Here is a 13,803-nt window from a genome sequence, read left to right as displayed (position 1 = left end):
TCATTGCACAGGGTGACCGGACATCCTCTGTGCTATCTGAAGAAAGCATAATTTGCCACGGGAGAAGAAAGAAGCTTAAAGACACATTTACAGAAAACAAGGCACTTAAAAAAAAACTTGTCTGTATCTTCAATCACTTTTTCAATCTTTCATAAAGTAAAAAAGTACTAAATATCATCAAAGTGTTTTCATGTTTCACTGGACTGAAAAAAAATTGGTTTTGTTTTGGAAGATGGGAAATTTCATAAAGTGCCAAGTTATCACCCATTTCTGGAGGCTGACAGTTTATTAATGAGGATGAAGCATTCCTGTGAAGGTAAATGCATTAGGGCCTGAGAAGCAAAACGCTTCTTCATTAATGTGACAGCCTAACAGTCACCACAGCACTGGGACATTCATCTTCCCAGAGGGCTGGCTATGAGCAGATGTGGGTGCGGGCCTGCCACCCGAGGACGGGCCCCGATCACGAGGTTCACTTACACCTATGAATCGACATGAGGTGTGTCACCTACTGTTTTCAGTGATTCAAACTTTAAGAAAGTTCAAGGTAATAACACTTACGATTGTAATAGCCAAATGTGTTTAAGATGCTATTAGACTTATTGGGATGACAATGGTTATAGAATTGTACAGGTTTCAGATGCACAGCTCCACAACACATCATCTGTATATTGTGTTTCATGTTCACCACCCAAGTCAAGCTTCCTTCCATCACCATTTATCCCCTGTATCCCCCGCCCCCTCCCCTCGGGCAATCACCACACCTCGGTCTGTGGAGACTTGTTCTGGTTAGTGTCTCAGTATAAAAGGTGGTGTTTGTACTTCTAAGGCTATAAAAGTCAATGTGTTATTCTATCCCTTTTACCTCCAAGTAGAAAGGAAAACGGATTAGTTCTACCCTATTACTGGTTTCCTGCCAGGCGCTGTCCACAGGGAGAAGTTCTCAATGTCATGACCTATCGTTTCCGTGTTAGTCCTTGGCTGTGACTATCGGATCCTAAATTGTTCAGCTACAGGCTAAGGGAAGAGTCGGCGGGAGATGACATAGATCTCGGTATCACCGACAGAAACCAGATTAGCCTGCGAGTAGATGCGATGCTCTTCATTACCCCTGGTTAGAGTTAGAGTGCGTTTACCACCCCCCCAACCCCCAGCCCCCGCGTATAAAATGCTAACAGATCATTTAATTACAGGATCGAGAACAGGTTTTCTTCACCCGAAATGATTACAACAGCACTTTCCCCCTCAATAAACCAATAAAGAATGGATGGAAACGCATTTCATTAAGTGAGGACGTCGATCATTTTTGGTTTCTCTCTGCTCTCATTCTTCAGATTATCTTTCCGAACCTCCGAAGACTGCCTTTCAAGGCCTGACCCCATCTACGTTCAGCGAAGGGGATGTACCTGCTCCGTCCCGGACCTCGCCAGGTAGATGGCGCTTCGCTGGCAGCCGTGATCCTCACAGCCCGGGAGCAAGTGATCCATGTGCCCGTCTCCATCTGCGAAAGAAGCGCCAAGAGTCCACCTGCAGCCCCAACACGCGTGCTCCTGGGGCAGGTCACGCTCCTGCTCCCCCCGCCCCCGCCCCCGGCCCCGGCACACTGAGCAAGCTGGAGGAACTGATAAAAGTGGTTCCATTAACACTCCGCTGGGCCTGGCTCCCTATCACCTGGGCTGCTTCCTGTTTTAACTGTTCACCTTTCTGGGCTAAATATTTACCCAAAGTGGGAAAAAAGGCCCTATTTCAGGGTCTAATGTTAAAACCGCCCATTTAAAAAAACAGGCTTTTGACTTATTTACATAATGATCACTGCTGCCCCGGGAGAAAGGAAGCGTGTCAGCAGTAACCCATGATCTGGCACATTTTACATGTGTTTACACACGGTTTGTGTTACATGCACGTTTAGGTGTCGCCTAGACAGCAGGGACCTCAGTGGTCACAAAGCTCGCAGCCCCGACCTCTAAAAAGCAATACATTTTCATCAATAAAAGAGCAATTGAAGGAAAACCAGATGTCATTTCCAGCTGCTGTGTTTGTCAAGCACGGCACATGGTCTGCAAAGACCTCTGGAGAGGGGGTACTGAGGACCCTGGGGCGGCCCTCAGGGCTCCCCCATCTACTGTCCCGGAGCCTGATGCGGGGCGGGGGCGGGACAGATTTTGATGTCCTCACCAGGGAGTAGTCCCCCGTCTCCTAGGTCCTGGGCCTGACTCGGCGTTGCTCTCATCACTGACTCCTTGCCATGGTCTAGTGTTTCTGTCCCCCTGGGGCCTGGGCTGACACAGGGCCTGCGCCGGAGGCGGTGCGAGGGTTACCGTGAGGAAATGCCCTCCCTGGTGGAGCTGGCATATTGAGAGACAGACGGCGGTGAGCCTATGGAGGCTCCAGGAACGCATCCAGAGGAAGAGAGGCGTTTTAGGCAGAGCGGGTGAACCTGGCAGTGGGAGCGGACCTCAGCAGGTGCCTCTCACTTAAAGGAAAATGGACGTTTTCATTGAATTTCCTGGGTTAAGTACTTAGGATCCTCAAGCTCAGCATCACTGGTGATGACACACCCTTCCTGGGGGGAGATTAACATTAAACAAAGCCGCTGAACTACGAATGGGAAGGGCAGGGAGCACCTGGTGATGGGACCGCGTGTGTACGGCCTGCTGAGAAAGCAGCGCCCGCCTCCTTTCGGACGCAGCAGAAATACCCAATTTAAAAGATTTAAAAAGATCTTTCAGGATTTTATGTTAGGAGCTGAAAACTCCACCATAGCTGTGGAAAGCTTCGGTTCCTAGACTTCTTTTTGGAACGGATTCCTCCTGTAAGCTACAGCCTTTATTCAAGCAGGCGCTTTCTTTCCTTTCCCTTTCCTTTTTTTTTTTTTACGCCAAATGAATGGCGAATGTCTGGAGTCATGCTGACTTCCTGCCTGTCAGTCATTCCCGTGACTTGGTTCACAGGAAGTGGGAGGGCGGCAGATGAAGGGCAGGATGCGGTTCACAGACTTACTCAAATGCATAGGAAAATCCATCATTTGTATATATTAATATTCATAGGCTTACTTAATGTACAGGAAAATGCATATTCTGTATATATTAATACTCATAGACTTACTCAATGCCATCTGCTTTTTTGGACTCATTGGCAGCCTTGTTTTTTTCTAAAACCAACTAAGAATACAAGGACTTTTTAAAAAAAATATCGTTGTTGATTTCAGAGAGGAAGGGAGAAGAGACAAAAACATCACTGATGAGAGAATCATTGATTTGCTGCCTCCTGCACGCCCCCCACTGGGGATCGAGCCTACAACCTAGGCATGTGCCCTGACCAGGAATCGAACCGTGACCTGGTTCATAGGTCGACGCTCAACCACTGAGCCACTCCAGCTGGACAGGACTTTTAAGGAGACGTTGTGGAATATTTATTTAAAGTTTACTGATATGTTAATTCATATGCAACCTAGAATATGTTTATTCACATGCTACCTAAATTTATTAAAAATAGGGGAAAAATATCATTGTTTCTTCATTGACTATATCCTATATTTTGCACATCTTAAAAATGCCAACATATAAATGTCTATGTTTATAGTTAGTGCAATTTTGTTGTTGTTAATCCCCACCCAAGGATATTTTTCCATTGGTTTTTAGAAAGAGTGCAGAGATGGGGAGAGACAGAGGGAAACATCGATGTGAGAGCAATACATGCGCCCAACCAGGGACGGAATGGAGCCTACAACCCAGGTAGGTGCATGCCCTTGACTGGAACTGAACTCGAGGCCCTTTAGTCCGCAGGCCCATGCTCTATCCACTGAGCCAGGGGTTGGGAGGTCTGGAGGCCTGAGGAGGGCACTGGCCCACAGACATCTGCCCTGGGGGTGCCGGGGTCTGTCACTGACACAGCCCATCCGTCACCAGCACGTCACAGCCTCACGCATCCATCCTTGACTGCTTGCAGTAGAGACTGCACTAGGCGCCAGGCGTGTGCTCGAGACCAAGGTGTGCTTTACTGTGCCGACAGTGTCCCAGCCCACCACGGAGGTCAGGGCCACATTTCCACCCGACACTATCCGACCTCCTGCTGTGACAGGGACTTGTGGCTGTGACAGGGACACGCTGATTCAGCCATCTGACAGAACCAGGCAAGGCCAATGGGAAGACAGCAATGCCCTGTGCTCCCATGATGTGCCAACACTGCTGCCCTCAGCCAGCCTTGTGAGGTGCCTGTCACTGTCACCCTCGCTTGAATACGGGGAGACAGGCCTCTGGGTGGGGTGGCATACCGTCTGCACCCCGAGTATCAGGCTGTGTGGCTGGCAGAAGGGAGAGCTGCCACCTCTCAGGAGGAAGCTAGACCCCCTGCCCCTTCCAGCTGCAGCCCTGAGGGCGGAGGAGAGAGCACGTGTTTGCTGTCCCCAGCCAATGTCAGCTTGGTCTGCGGGACAGAACCTATGGAAGGGGGAGACCCACACGCCCCCGCAGGAATTCCTAACAGGTGCGGCTTTCTGGCACGGGCTGCAGATAAAACGCTCTAGTGTTCACGTCGCCAGAGGCAGGCGGATCCTGCAGTTATTTTGGTTCCGTAACCTGGACATACAAGAACCTTCCCTAAGAGAGGCACCTGGTTCACTCTGTTACTAAACACACGTTGTGGGTAAACTGCTCCTACCGCACGAAGGGTCTGACCACAGCGCACGCACAGTGTGAGAAGAGCCCTCTCTACGACACACGATGGCTGAGGGCGGTTGTTTGCTGACCTGGGGAACTGAGGCGACCAGGGCAGAGTGTGGGGGTGAAAGTGAAGGACGGAGACCACCTTACCAAAGTCTGCAAACGCTGACTGTCCCACCACCACCATATTGTGAGGTTTTTCAAATACAGTCCTGCTAGAGAAGTTTCCATCCTGTTAAAGGCAGAAAATGTTGGATTAGACTATAGAACTCATCTGTCAGGTGTGAAAGGAAGCATTTTAGCGAAAGCAGGAAAGAAGTAGTTTCAGGCTTTTGCTGTCCTGCACAACCCTCGTCCCAGGGTCCTGCGCCACTTTTACATAGAACACAGGAAGCGCTGCGAGTGGACGAAGCCGTGCAGCTGGACGGCTTTCCTGTGTCGGTCCCAGTGTGACCTCTACTACATCGTCACCCTAATTCCAGACATACGAGCGCCCTCTTCGTCATGTACAGGGGGTTTGGGAAACACTCAGAGCTACAAAAATAGCTCCTACCCTCAAAGCCTACATGCAGGTGGGAGGTATGGTCTAAATCAGCCGTCGCCAACCTTTCAGACCTCACGGACCACCAGCTGGCGACCACTGGTCTCAATCAGGAAATCAGAATTTCTGAAGGTGACCAATCAGTGGGACAAATAGTAGCAAAGACACTATGCTTTACAGATTTCAAGGGGAAAGATTCTGTTGGAAACAAGAAAAAATATTAAAATGAGGTGAGAACTGTATTGATTCTTAGTGCGGGTGCAGGTGGAGGTAAAGGTGGAGGTGCAGGAGGAGGAGGAGGTGGTGTTGGAGGTGGAGGTGCAGGTGGAGGTGGAGGTGGTGGTGGTGGTACAGGTGCAGGTGGAGGTGGAGGTGGAGGTGCAGGTGGAGGTGGTAGTATAGGTGCAGGTGGAGGTGGAGGTGCAGGTGGAGGTGGTGGTATAAGTGCAGGTGGAGGTGGTAGTACATTTGTAGGTGGAGGTGGAGGTGGTGGTATAGGTGGAGGTGGTGGTACAGGTGGAGGTGGAGGTGGAGGTGGTGGTACAGGTGCAGGTGGAGGTGGTGGTACAGGTGGAGGTGGTAGTACAGGTGGAGGTGGTGGTACAGGTGCAGGTGGAGGTGCAGGTGGAGGTGGTAGTACAGGTGGAGGTGGTGGTACATTTGTAGGTGGAGGTGGAGGTGGTGGTACAGGTGCAGGTGGAGGTGCAGGTGCAGGAGCAGAAACGGTGTGACTACACTGTTCACCGACAGTCCCGCTAACTGCATGCACGCTGTGTGTACATGCTAGTAAGGCCTTACGTACATTATCCCACTGATCCTCACAAAAGCCTCTTACAAATACATTTTAGAGACAAGTAAACAGATGCTTAGATGAGAACTTTCCATACAGGCCCGTCTGACATGCCGTATCACACTCAATGCAATAATAAAGCTACAGGCATTCACTCTCAGTCCTAAAACCTTTAAAAACTTATCAATTTTTAAAAATGTTTTTATTCATTTTAGAAAGAGAGAGGGAGGGAGGAAGGAAGGGAGAAAGAGAGAGAGAGTGAGAGAAAGACATCGATGAGAGAGAAACATTAATCACTGCCTCCTGACCACCCCACACTGGGAATCGAGCCCGCAACCTGGGCATGTGCTCTGACCCAAAATCGAACCGTTACCTCCTGGTTCATAGGTCAACGCTCAACCACTGACCCACACCGGCCGGGCCACTTATAAATTTTTAAAAGATCAAATTCCCTTGTTTAGAGTCAAGGCCCTGACTTGGTGCCTGTCGTCAGCCAGGCCTGTCTTTGTAGCCTGAAATCCAGCGTTAAGATTGGGGGATTTATTCTTCATCAACGATCCTTTCATATCATCTAGAGCAAGCTAAAAATAAATAAAATCAAATCACGACACCAGTTTGGGAATCTTCTGCCTGCAATTACACAATATGTATTGAGAGGAAAAACTCCTTAATCTTGGTCAACTTGGCAATAAGTTTAGTATCTGTTTTCTTGTGTGTGTGTGTGTGTGTGTGTGTGTGTGTCTGGGTGTGTTTTATATAAGCCTGAAGGCAAGGAGGAAAACATTAGTCTCTTATAAATAGTTTTCTTCAATAAACCATCAGCTGACTAATTAACTGACAGCCCTGTCTCTCAACAGCTGACAGACAGCCCAGCAGGGGGCTGCTCCCACCCCCATGGGGCCGCCTGTCGGATGTAACTGGCAGCTGCCCTGAGCCTGCAGGAGCGGGTGCTGATGCAAGAGCTATTCTGAGTGGAGCATCTCCTTCGCGATGCTCGGCCGCCTGCACGCAGCAGCCCAGCCAAAGACTCCTCACCTCGTTCTATTTATTGTTGTAACCAACCGACCAGGTGATTCCTTTCGCTTTATTTTCTAAAACTGTGCTTTTACTGAAAGCCATCATTTAAAAATGCTTCAAAGAAAAGATTTCTTACCAAATTTTCCCAGATCTCAAACTGCGAGGTGCCAGTGGCAGACAATGTCGTGAGGAATAAATCTAGAAGGAAAAGAACCGAACTGTAAGCTTGGTTACTGATGTGTATGCTTGAAAACAGGAAGACTCGGGCTACACAAACCCGTCATTCATTCAGTTGCTTATACTGCGTTAAGTGAGACTGTAATGAGCCCAATCCCAGCAGGGGAGCCGGGCTGCCTGAAGGAGGTGTTAGCAGAGGGAGCATCGGGAGGGAGGAGCCTCCTACAGCCCTCAGCGCCAGTCAGGGCCTCTCCCTTCCACCGCAATCACACCATCCACGTGACACCCCTCCCCTACCCCAGAGAGAAGAGGCCCAGGCCCCAAGCGACCCCCTTTCCTCTGGGAACATCTCACTGCCCCGCCTTCTTCCTATAACACCCTCCCACTGTGCAGGCCCTCGGGTCCCTCCTGGTTGCTGGGAGGGGCGCTGCAGATTCACGAGTCACTCAGTAAAGCCCATTACATCTCCCCATGTACTCAGGAGCATGTTGTTTGTGTTTTATTATGAGGTAGACTATTTTAAGAAAAGATATTCTGGTCGTAATCCCAGTTTGCTGTCTCCTCCTAAAAGCAGCATGAACTCCTATATCCCACTCAGGTTCAAGCCACAGTATTTATTATTCAAACCAAAGTCTCACAGAATCCCAAGTCTCTGGCACTCATGTTAAATGAACAAGTTGTACTTCAATTTTGAGTAGAAAAATTATCGCCACATGTTCTACCTCGAGAGAGGTGCTTTATTGAGAAGTACGACGACTTTGATGAAATTTACAAAAACAACAGGCTGGCAGCGACCAGACACCCTGTTTGTGGAAGGCCCGGTGACCAGCAGCAGCCCCATTGTGTCTGCGCTGGCAGCTGTGTCAGTGATCGCGGGGGGTTAGAGGGGTGAGCCGACTCCCAGGGACACAAAACGACATTCTTCTTTTGTGCTTTAAAAATGGAAATTGTGCAGAGTGATGGGAAGACCTGACTATTTTAAAGGAAATAGGTACAGAAAAACGTCATTCATACTTAGTGTTTGCTATAAAGATTACATATGAATTTAATGAAGCTAATTTATGTAGTCATTATAATAAATTATAATTAAGTCATTATAATAAAGATTTCCCCAAATCCCCAGGAAGGTAAGTCATTTGCTCCCTTTTATTACTAGTTGAACTCAAAGCTCCTGACACGAGTACGTGAACCCATCCTTACGTCGTGCACCCGCCATCTCCGCCTGCGTGTCACCACTCCTGGGAGGCTTTGCCCTGGACAGAAGGTGGTCTATTACGAAGACAGTCCTTTACTCGGTCAAACGTACGCTCCCCAGAGTGTGCGCCTCCACGCTCACCCAGGAGGGTCCCCAACACAGTCTGAAGCCTTCGCGATGACACCGCAGCCAACCCCGCCCCTCCCAGGCCCCTCCACACAACGGGCAGCATGATGCAGCACAAAGCACACATCTGAGCCCTCTCCCGTCTCCGGGTGTGGGGTCGCCTCCTCGTGCCGGTGAACCACCCGTGTCCAGGTTCACTCCCTGCACCCCCTCCCAGAAACCTCCTCTTGGTGGTAGCCAACACCTGGTGCTCTGTCTGCAAACTCAGCTCGGACGGCCCCCCCTCCCGAGGCCCCTCCTCCGCCTGGGCCCAGCTCCCCCTCGCTGTGGCCATCAGTGCGCCATCATAGCCTGGTCTCCGACTGTCTCTCCCGAGCTCCGCAGGGGAGGGTCACGCCGAATTGCGTTTTACCTCCCTCTGCTTCCTCTGTGCTTGGAAACAGCAGGTGCTCAAATGGCGGTTGGATTATGAAATGCTGTATATATTGCAAATTCGCTTGGACTGCTTAAAAGTAGTCACTTGATTGCATCTTCTGATGGGAAGTCTTGGGAGAAGAAAGGTCTTTTCACTATTTAAAGCATTTCATTAAAATGAGCATTATTTTTACCTATTGCATGACCACTAAGAACACTGAAAAGCCGTTACATTTTTATATTATCACATTATCTGAAAATGTGGATCATCAGTGTAAGAGAGTGATGGGGATTAACAGCCACAGAGATGTCTAGGTCACTGAGCCGCCTCAATGCAAATGCCGAGCTGTTTGAAAGAAAGAGAACCAGAAAAGGGGTGATGATGCGTTTACTTAATGTGACACAGGTGACTGTTCAAGCTGGTGACATAGACACTGCTTCATTCGGACACACGTGAGGAGACACGTGGAGGCGGCGTCTTTGCCACACGCACCCCAGTCTCATTGCCGTAACCCGCCCTGCGCTCTCCGGTGTTGTTACCCAATGGCCAAGCAGGAACAGCAGTGGGCACGCCCAGCAGCCCGTCCCCAGTCCTGGGAAAACAATGCATTTTTCTGTAGATGCTGCATTAGTCTCAAAATATTTGCATAAAAGATGCTAAGAGCTTCAGTCGTTTCATTCACATTTAGGAAATGTAGGAACTATAACAAAGACTTTGCTGATTGTGTCTTCATGGCCTCACCAGCCACTTATTAAGACTTTGAAAACCAGTGAAGTGAGATAAGGGGTGGGAAGTACCTTGTAAAATTGATTTTAAACATTCATTTCACTATTCAATTACGTGCGGAGGTTATAGAAAATAAATGATTCATTATGTGGAGAAATAAAAATAGAGACAATTAATTATTAACAACTCAATATGAAGAGTCACACCTCTGGCTCTGAATGAGAAGAGAGGAAGAGCTAGAAAATCTTCTAGTCAACAGGCAGTAAGGGGCTCAGCCTCCCTTGTGGCTGAGAGTAACTCACACAGCCCGGCCGGCGTGGCTCAGTGGTTGAACGTCGACCATGAACCAGGAGGTCATGGTTCCATTCACAGTCGGGGCACATGCCTGTGTTGTGGGCTCAATCCCCAGTGGGGGTCGTACAGGAGGCAGCCGATCCATGATTCTCTCTCCTCACTGATGTTTCTCTCTCTCTCCCTTCCTCTCTGAAATCAATAAACAAAAAGGACTCACAGACAGAGAAAGGAGAGGGCACGCACTCTGTGTAGCTGGAGCGGGTGCTGTGACACCCACCCACTCCCTTAGAAATGGAGGGACGCCCTCAGCTGCGGGAAATGCACGGACAGCCAGCCCCGAGTGGCCCGTCCTTTCGGGAACAGCGTGGCTGAAAAGAACGTTTCCAAAGGCCGCGTCCCGTCTGCGTCCAGTCCTGGTCGGTGCAGAGGCACCGGGCTGGGCCCTCGTCACAGCTCGGCAAGTGGGCGGGCTCTGCGAGCAGCGGCCCCGGTCCGGGGCGGAGGAGGCTGTTACTGACACTGAATCAGAGCCCCCTGCTCCCCTCCCCTTCCATGGCACTGACTATAACAGCGCTCCCCAGAATGCATCTTTTTTTTTTTTTTTAAAATCTTTTATTGATTTCAGAGAGGAAGGAAGAGGGAGAGAGAGATAAAAGCATCAATGATGAGAGAGAATCATGGATCGGCTGCCTCCTGCACGCCCCTTACTGGGGATTGAGCCCGCAACCCGGGCCTGTGCCCTGGCTGGAAATTGAAATGTGACCTCCTGGTTCCTGGGCCGATGATCAACCACGGAGCCACACAGGTCGGGCAACAAAATTCTTAATTTTTACCACACGAGGGCTCCTACGCAGGGGCTGGTGAGAGGAAACCCGTGCTGCTCACCAGCACAGCGGCTAGCACTGAAAGCAAGTGCCATGGAGCACGGTATTTAGGTGGCTCGCTCAGCTGAGGTGACAAAGGCACTGGCCTTGCGGCAGCGGCTGCGGCCTTCTGACGACCGCTCGGTCAGTGAGCGCCGAGCACAGCGCACAGGCGGCAGAGCTCCGCGGACCCTTCCGCTCGTAAGGGCGAGGCAGGCCAGCGAGGCAGCAGCTGAGTTATTCAATGGCAAACGCGTCGTCATCGTCGGTCGCTCACGAGCCGCCTCTAGCAGCAGGCAGGCAGCCCTCGGCCTGGAGCTCTTGCTTGCGTGCTGTCCCCCTCAAGCCGGTCTGCTTCCTTTCTGGGCACGAGAGGGGCTCCCTGCCGCCATGACAGTGGCCTGATGAGACGCCATCTGAGGTTCCTACAGGCCACGTGGGACACCCTGGAAGGGGTCCTTTTTGCTGAGTCCAGAGCAGGGCAGCGATCAAACACGGACCTGTCCTGAATCCCGTCCCTGGGAAAGGTACAGCGAAGCAGGCGCTCGTGTCCTCGCCATTCGAGGGTGTGGCTGGACTAAAGGCCTTCGCCCTTTCTCTCGCGCCCTCTCCGCCCTCACTCAGCGTCTCTATGCACCCCATGTGCCTGGCGCTCAGGTTCCGAGAAACACGAATGAGGGGCCCCTGGCTCTAGGGACTTGCTGCCCCTGGAGGCTGAGGCGGGAGCCAGCCACGGGACGGGCTCTGCGGATCGTGACTGCCTGAGGGCCGAGGGACAGAGCACCCTGCCGGGGGGTGGGCTTCCTGAGGTGACGCCTGTGCTGGCAGTGGTGAGTGCGTCGTTCAGGGGTTATGACACTGACATCAGTGAAATGCTGATGCGGCCAATAGTGTGCCTGAACCCCCTCCTATATGGCCTAAGTTAAAGCCAAATAATCAGATCATTCAGAAACTCCAAGTTGAAGCAAGTTATTAAACTAAGACTTGTAATTCGGCCTGTAATTCACTGAAAAACAATCATTAGGTAAAGCCCATCTTACTGGTATAATATATACACAAGGTCCACTTGGCATTTAAAACATTTGCTCACAGACCCATCCAAACTACACAAAATCTGAGTTAAGAGCAATTCTGAGAGGCATGTTCCTCAGGATCCTGGAATTGGAGGAAAGTGGTGCCTAAACTTCACGTGAGAAATTCTCTTTCTGCTGAAGCCAAGCAAGCACAGCAGTGCGCACCGTGACCATGAAGGGCCGTGCAAGGCAGCGCAGCTCCTTCTCAAACAGCTGCCGGAATGCCGTAAACTCCCGTCAGCTCCACAAGCACCGCTAACGACACGGAGAGCAGACAGTGTCACGACAGCAGCAGGCCTGACAGTGACTCATCATCCCCGTCCGCCCCCCGCCCTGTGCCCTCTGCCCTGGGCGAGCAGATGGCGCCCGGAGGAGCACAGCCCTATCGACAGGCCACGCGGAGGCTGTTCCTGCCACGAGAAGAGGGCTAGCTTTTCTCCTGAATGCCGAGGGCCTTCCAGGAGAACCGAGCATCCTCCTCTAAAACTCAGGACCTCTGTAAGGTTAGGTCAGAGCCGAAGACACTGCAGCAAGGAGAAACCAAGTACAGGGAAAGAATGGGAAGACGGGGAGCCCCCGAGGCTCTGTGAGCTTCTCATCTTCTACTTACGTCCCACCGAGTTTCCCGGGTCCCCCACACAGCCAGGCTGTCCCATGGAGTTTTCCGGGTCCCCCACACAGCCAGGCTGTCCATGGAGTTTCCCGGATCCCCCACACAGCCAGACCGCGAAGGAGACAGAGCGGGCACGCTTTCCAACTCAGGGGAAGTGCCCAGGCAAAGGGCATCATTAAAGTCTACATTACAGGCCAAACTTTTAGAAACCAGCCACAGTTCATGTGTCAGTTCAGTGCTGTCAATTCGTAGTAAAGAGGGACAGGCATGAACAATCACTGCTTGGGGTTTGTTAGTACATGGGAAACCCCATATAATAGAAGTAAAACTTCCTATTTTTATTATTACAGTCAGTAAGAGCTCCGAATTTAAGGCAACCAAAGGCTGTTTAAAAATGAAGTTTCTCTTCTGGAGTTCTATCAATAAAAACATTCATTTTAAAATGCTGTCAAAAACGCCAAGTTTCACACACTCCCTCCCACTGACGCAGAATGCCGCGTTCCTGCGTGTCCGTGGTCAGGGGCCACGCCCGGGGTCAGGTTTGGAAGCACATCCGTCCCCAGCAGCAGGCGTGCGAGGTCAGAGCCTGTAACACACCTGCTTCCAGGTGTCGCACAGCCCCGGGGCCAGGTCCGCCCAACGCTAGGTGTCTGAGGACACACGCACACCTGCATGTTCTCCCTTCTGAGGACACACGCACACCGCATGTCCTCCCTTCTGAGGACACACGCACACCCGCATGTCCTCCCTTCTGAGGACACCCGCACACCCACCATGTCCTCCCTTCTGAGGACACACGCACACCCGCATGTCCTCCCTTCTGAGGACACACGCACACCCACCATGTCCTCCCTTCTGAGGACACACGCACACCCGCATGTCCTCCCTTCTGAGGACACACGCACACCCGCATGTCCTCCCTTCTGAGGACACCCGCACACCCGCATGTCCTCCCTTCTGAGGACACACGCACACCCGCATGTCCTCCCTTCTGAGGACACACGCACACCCGCATGTCCTCCCTTCAGTGCACGTGGCAGTGGCACAAACACTGAGTGTCCTTCCCGTGTCTTAAGCACATTTGTGGGTAGGAGACGGGAGGTCTGTGTTTGCCTCTGGAGCTACTTGGAGCAAACACTGCCGAGAAACAGAAAGGGCAGGGTGGCTGCTGGGGGCTGAGGAAATGGAAGTCCTAGGCAGGCAGGAGACATGCAAAGTGAGTTATTTAAAACCTTTTGCACTTGGATGTCGAGTGTGACTTGACACGGTTAGCATTAGAATAAAGGAATCGAGAAAAAAGCAAGCGAGTGCA

At 51.1% G+C, this 13,803-nt stretch overlaps 1 protein-coding gene across 1 annotated transcript in view; it reads right to left on the bottom strand.

Moving 5' to 3' along the window:
• The window catches only part of ITFG1 (integrin alpha FG-GAP repeat containing 1), a 54,804-nt gene that overhangs the window by 25,147 nt on the left and 15,854 nt on the right, over positions 1 to 13,803 (bottom strand). Inside the window, exons 7-9 of the mRNA XM_054710709.1 lie at positions 7,146 to 7,207; positions 4,812 to 4,893; positions 1,407 to 1,501 (exon numbers count right to left, since the gene is read on the bottom strand). Of these exons, the coding sequence (XP_054566684.1) occupies positions 1,407 to 1,501; positions 4,812 to 4,893; positions 7,146 to 7,207 (239 nt within the window). The remainder of the gene's footprint in view (positions 1 to 1,406; positions 1,502 to 4,811; positions 4,894 to 7,145; positions 7,208 to 13,803) is intronic.

Source organism: Eptesicus fuscus, chromosome 21 (assembly GCF_027574615.1).
Source record: "Eptesicus fuscus isolate TK198812 chromosome 21, DD_ASM_mEF_20220401, whole genome shotgun sequence".
NCBI lineage: Eukaryota > Metazoa > Chordata > Mammalia > Chiroptera > Vespertilionidae > Eptesicus > Eptesicus fuscus.
Note: the sequence above shows the minus strand (reverse complement) of the source record. Positions and strands in the feature narration are given on the sequence as shown.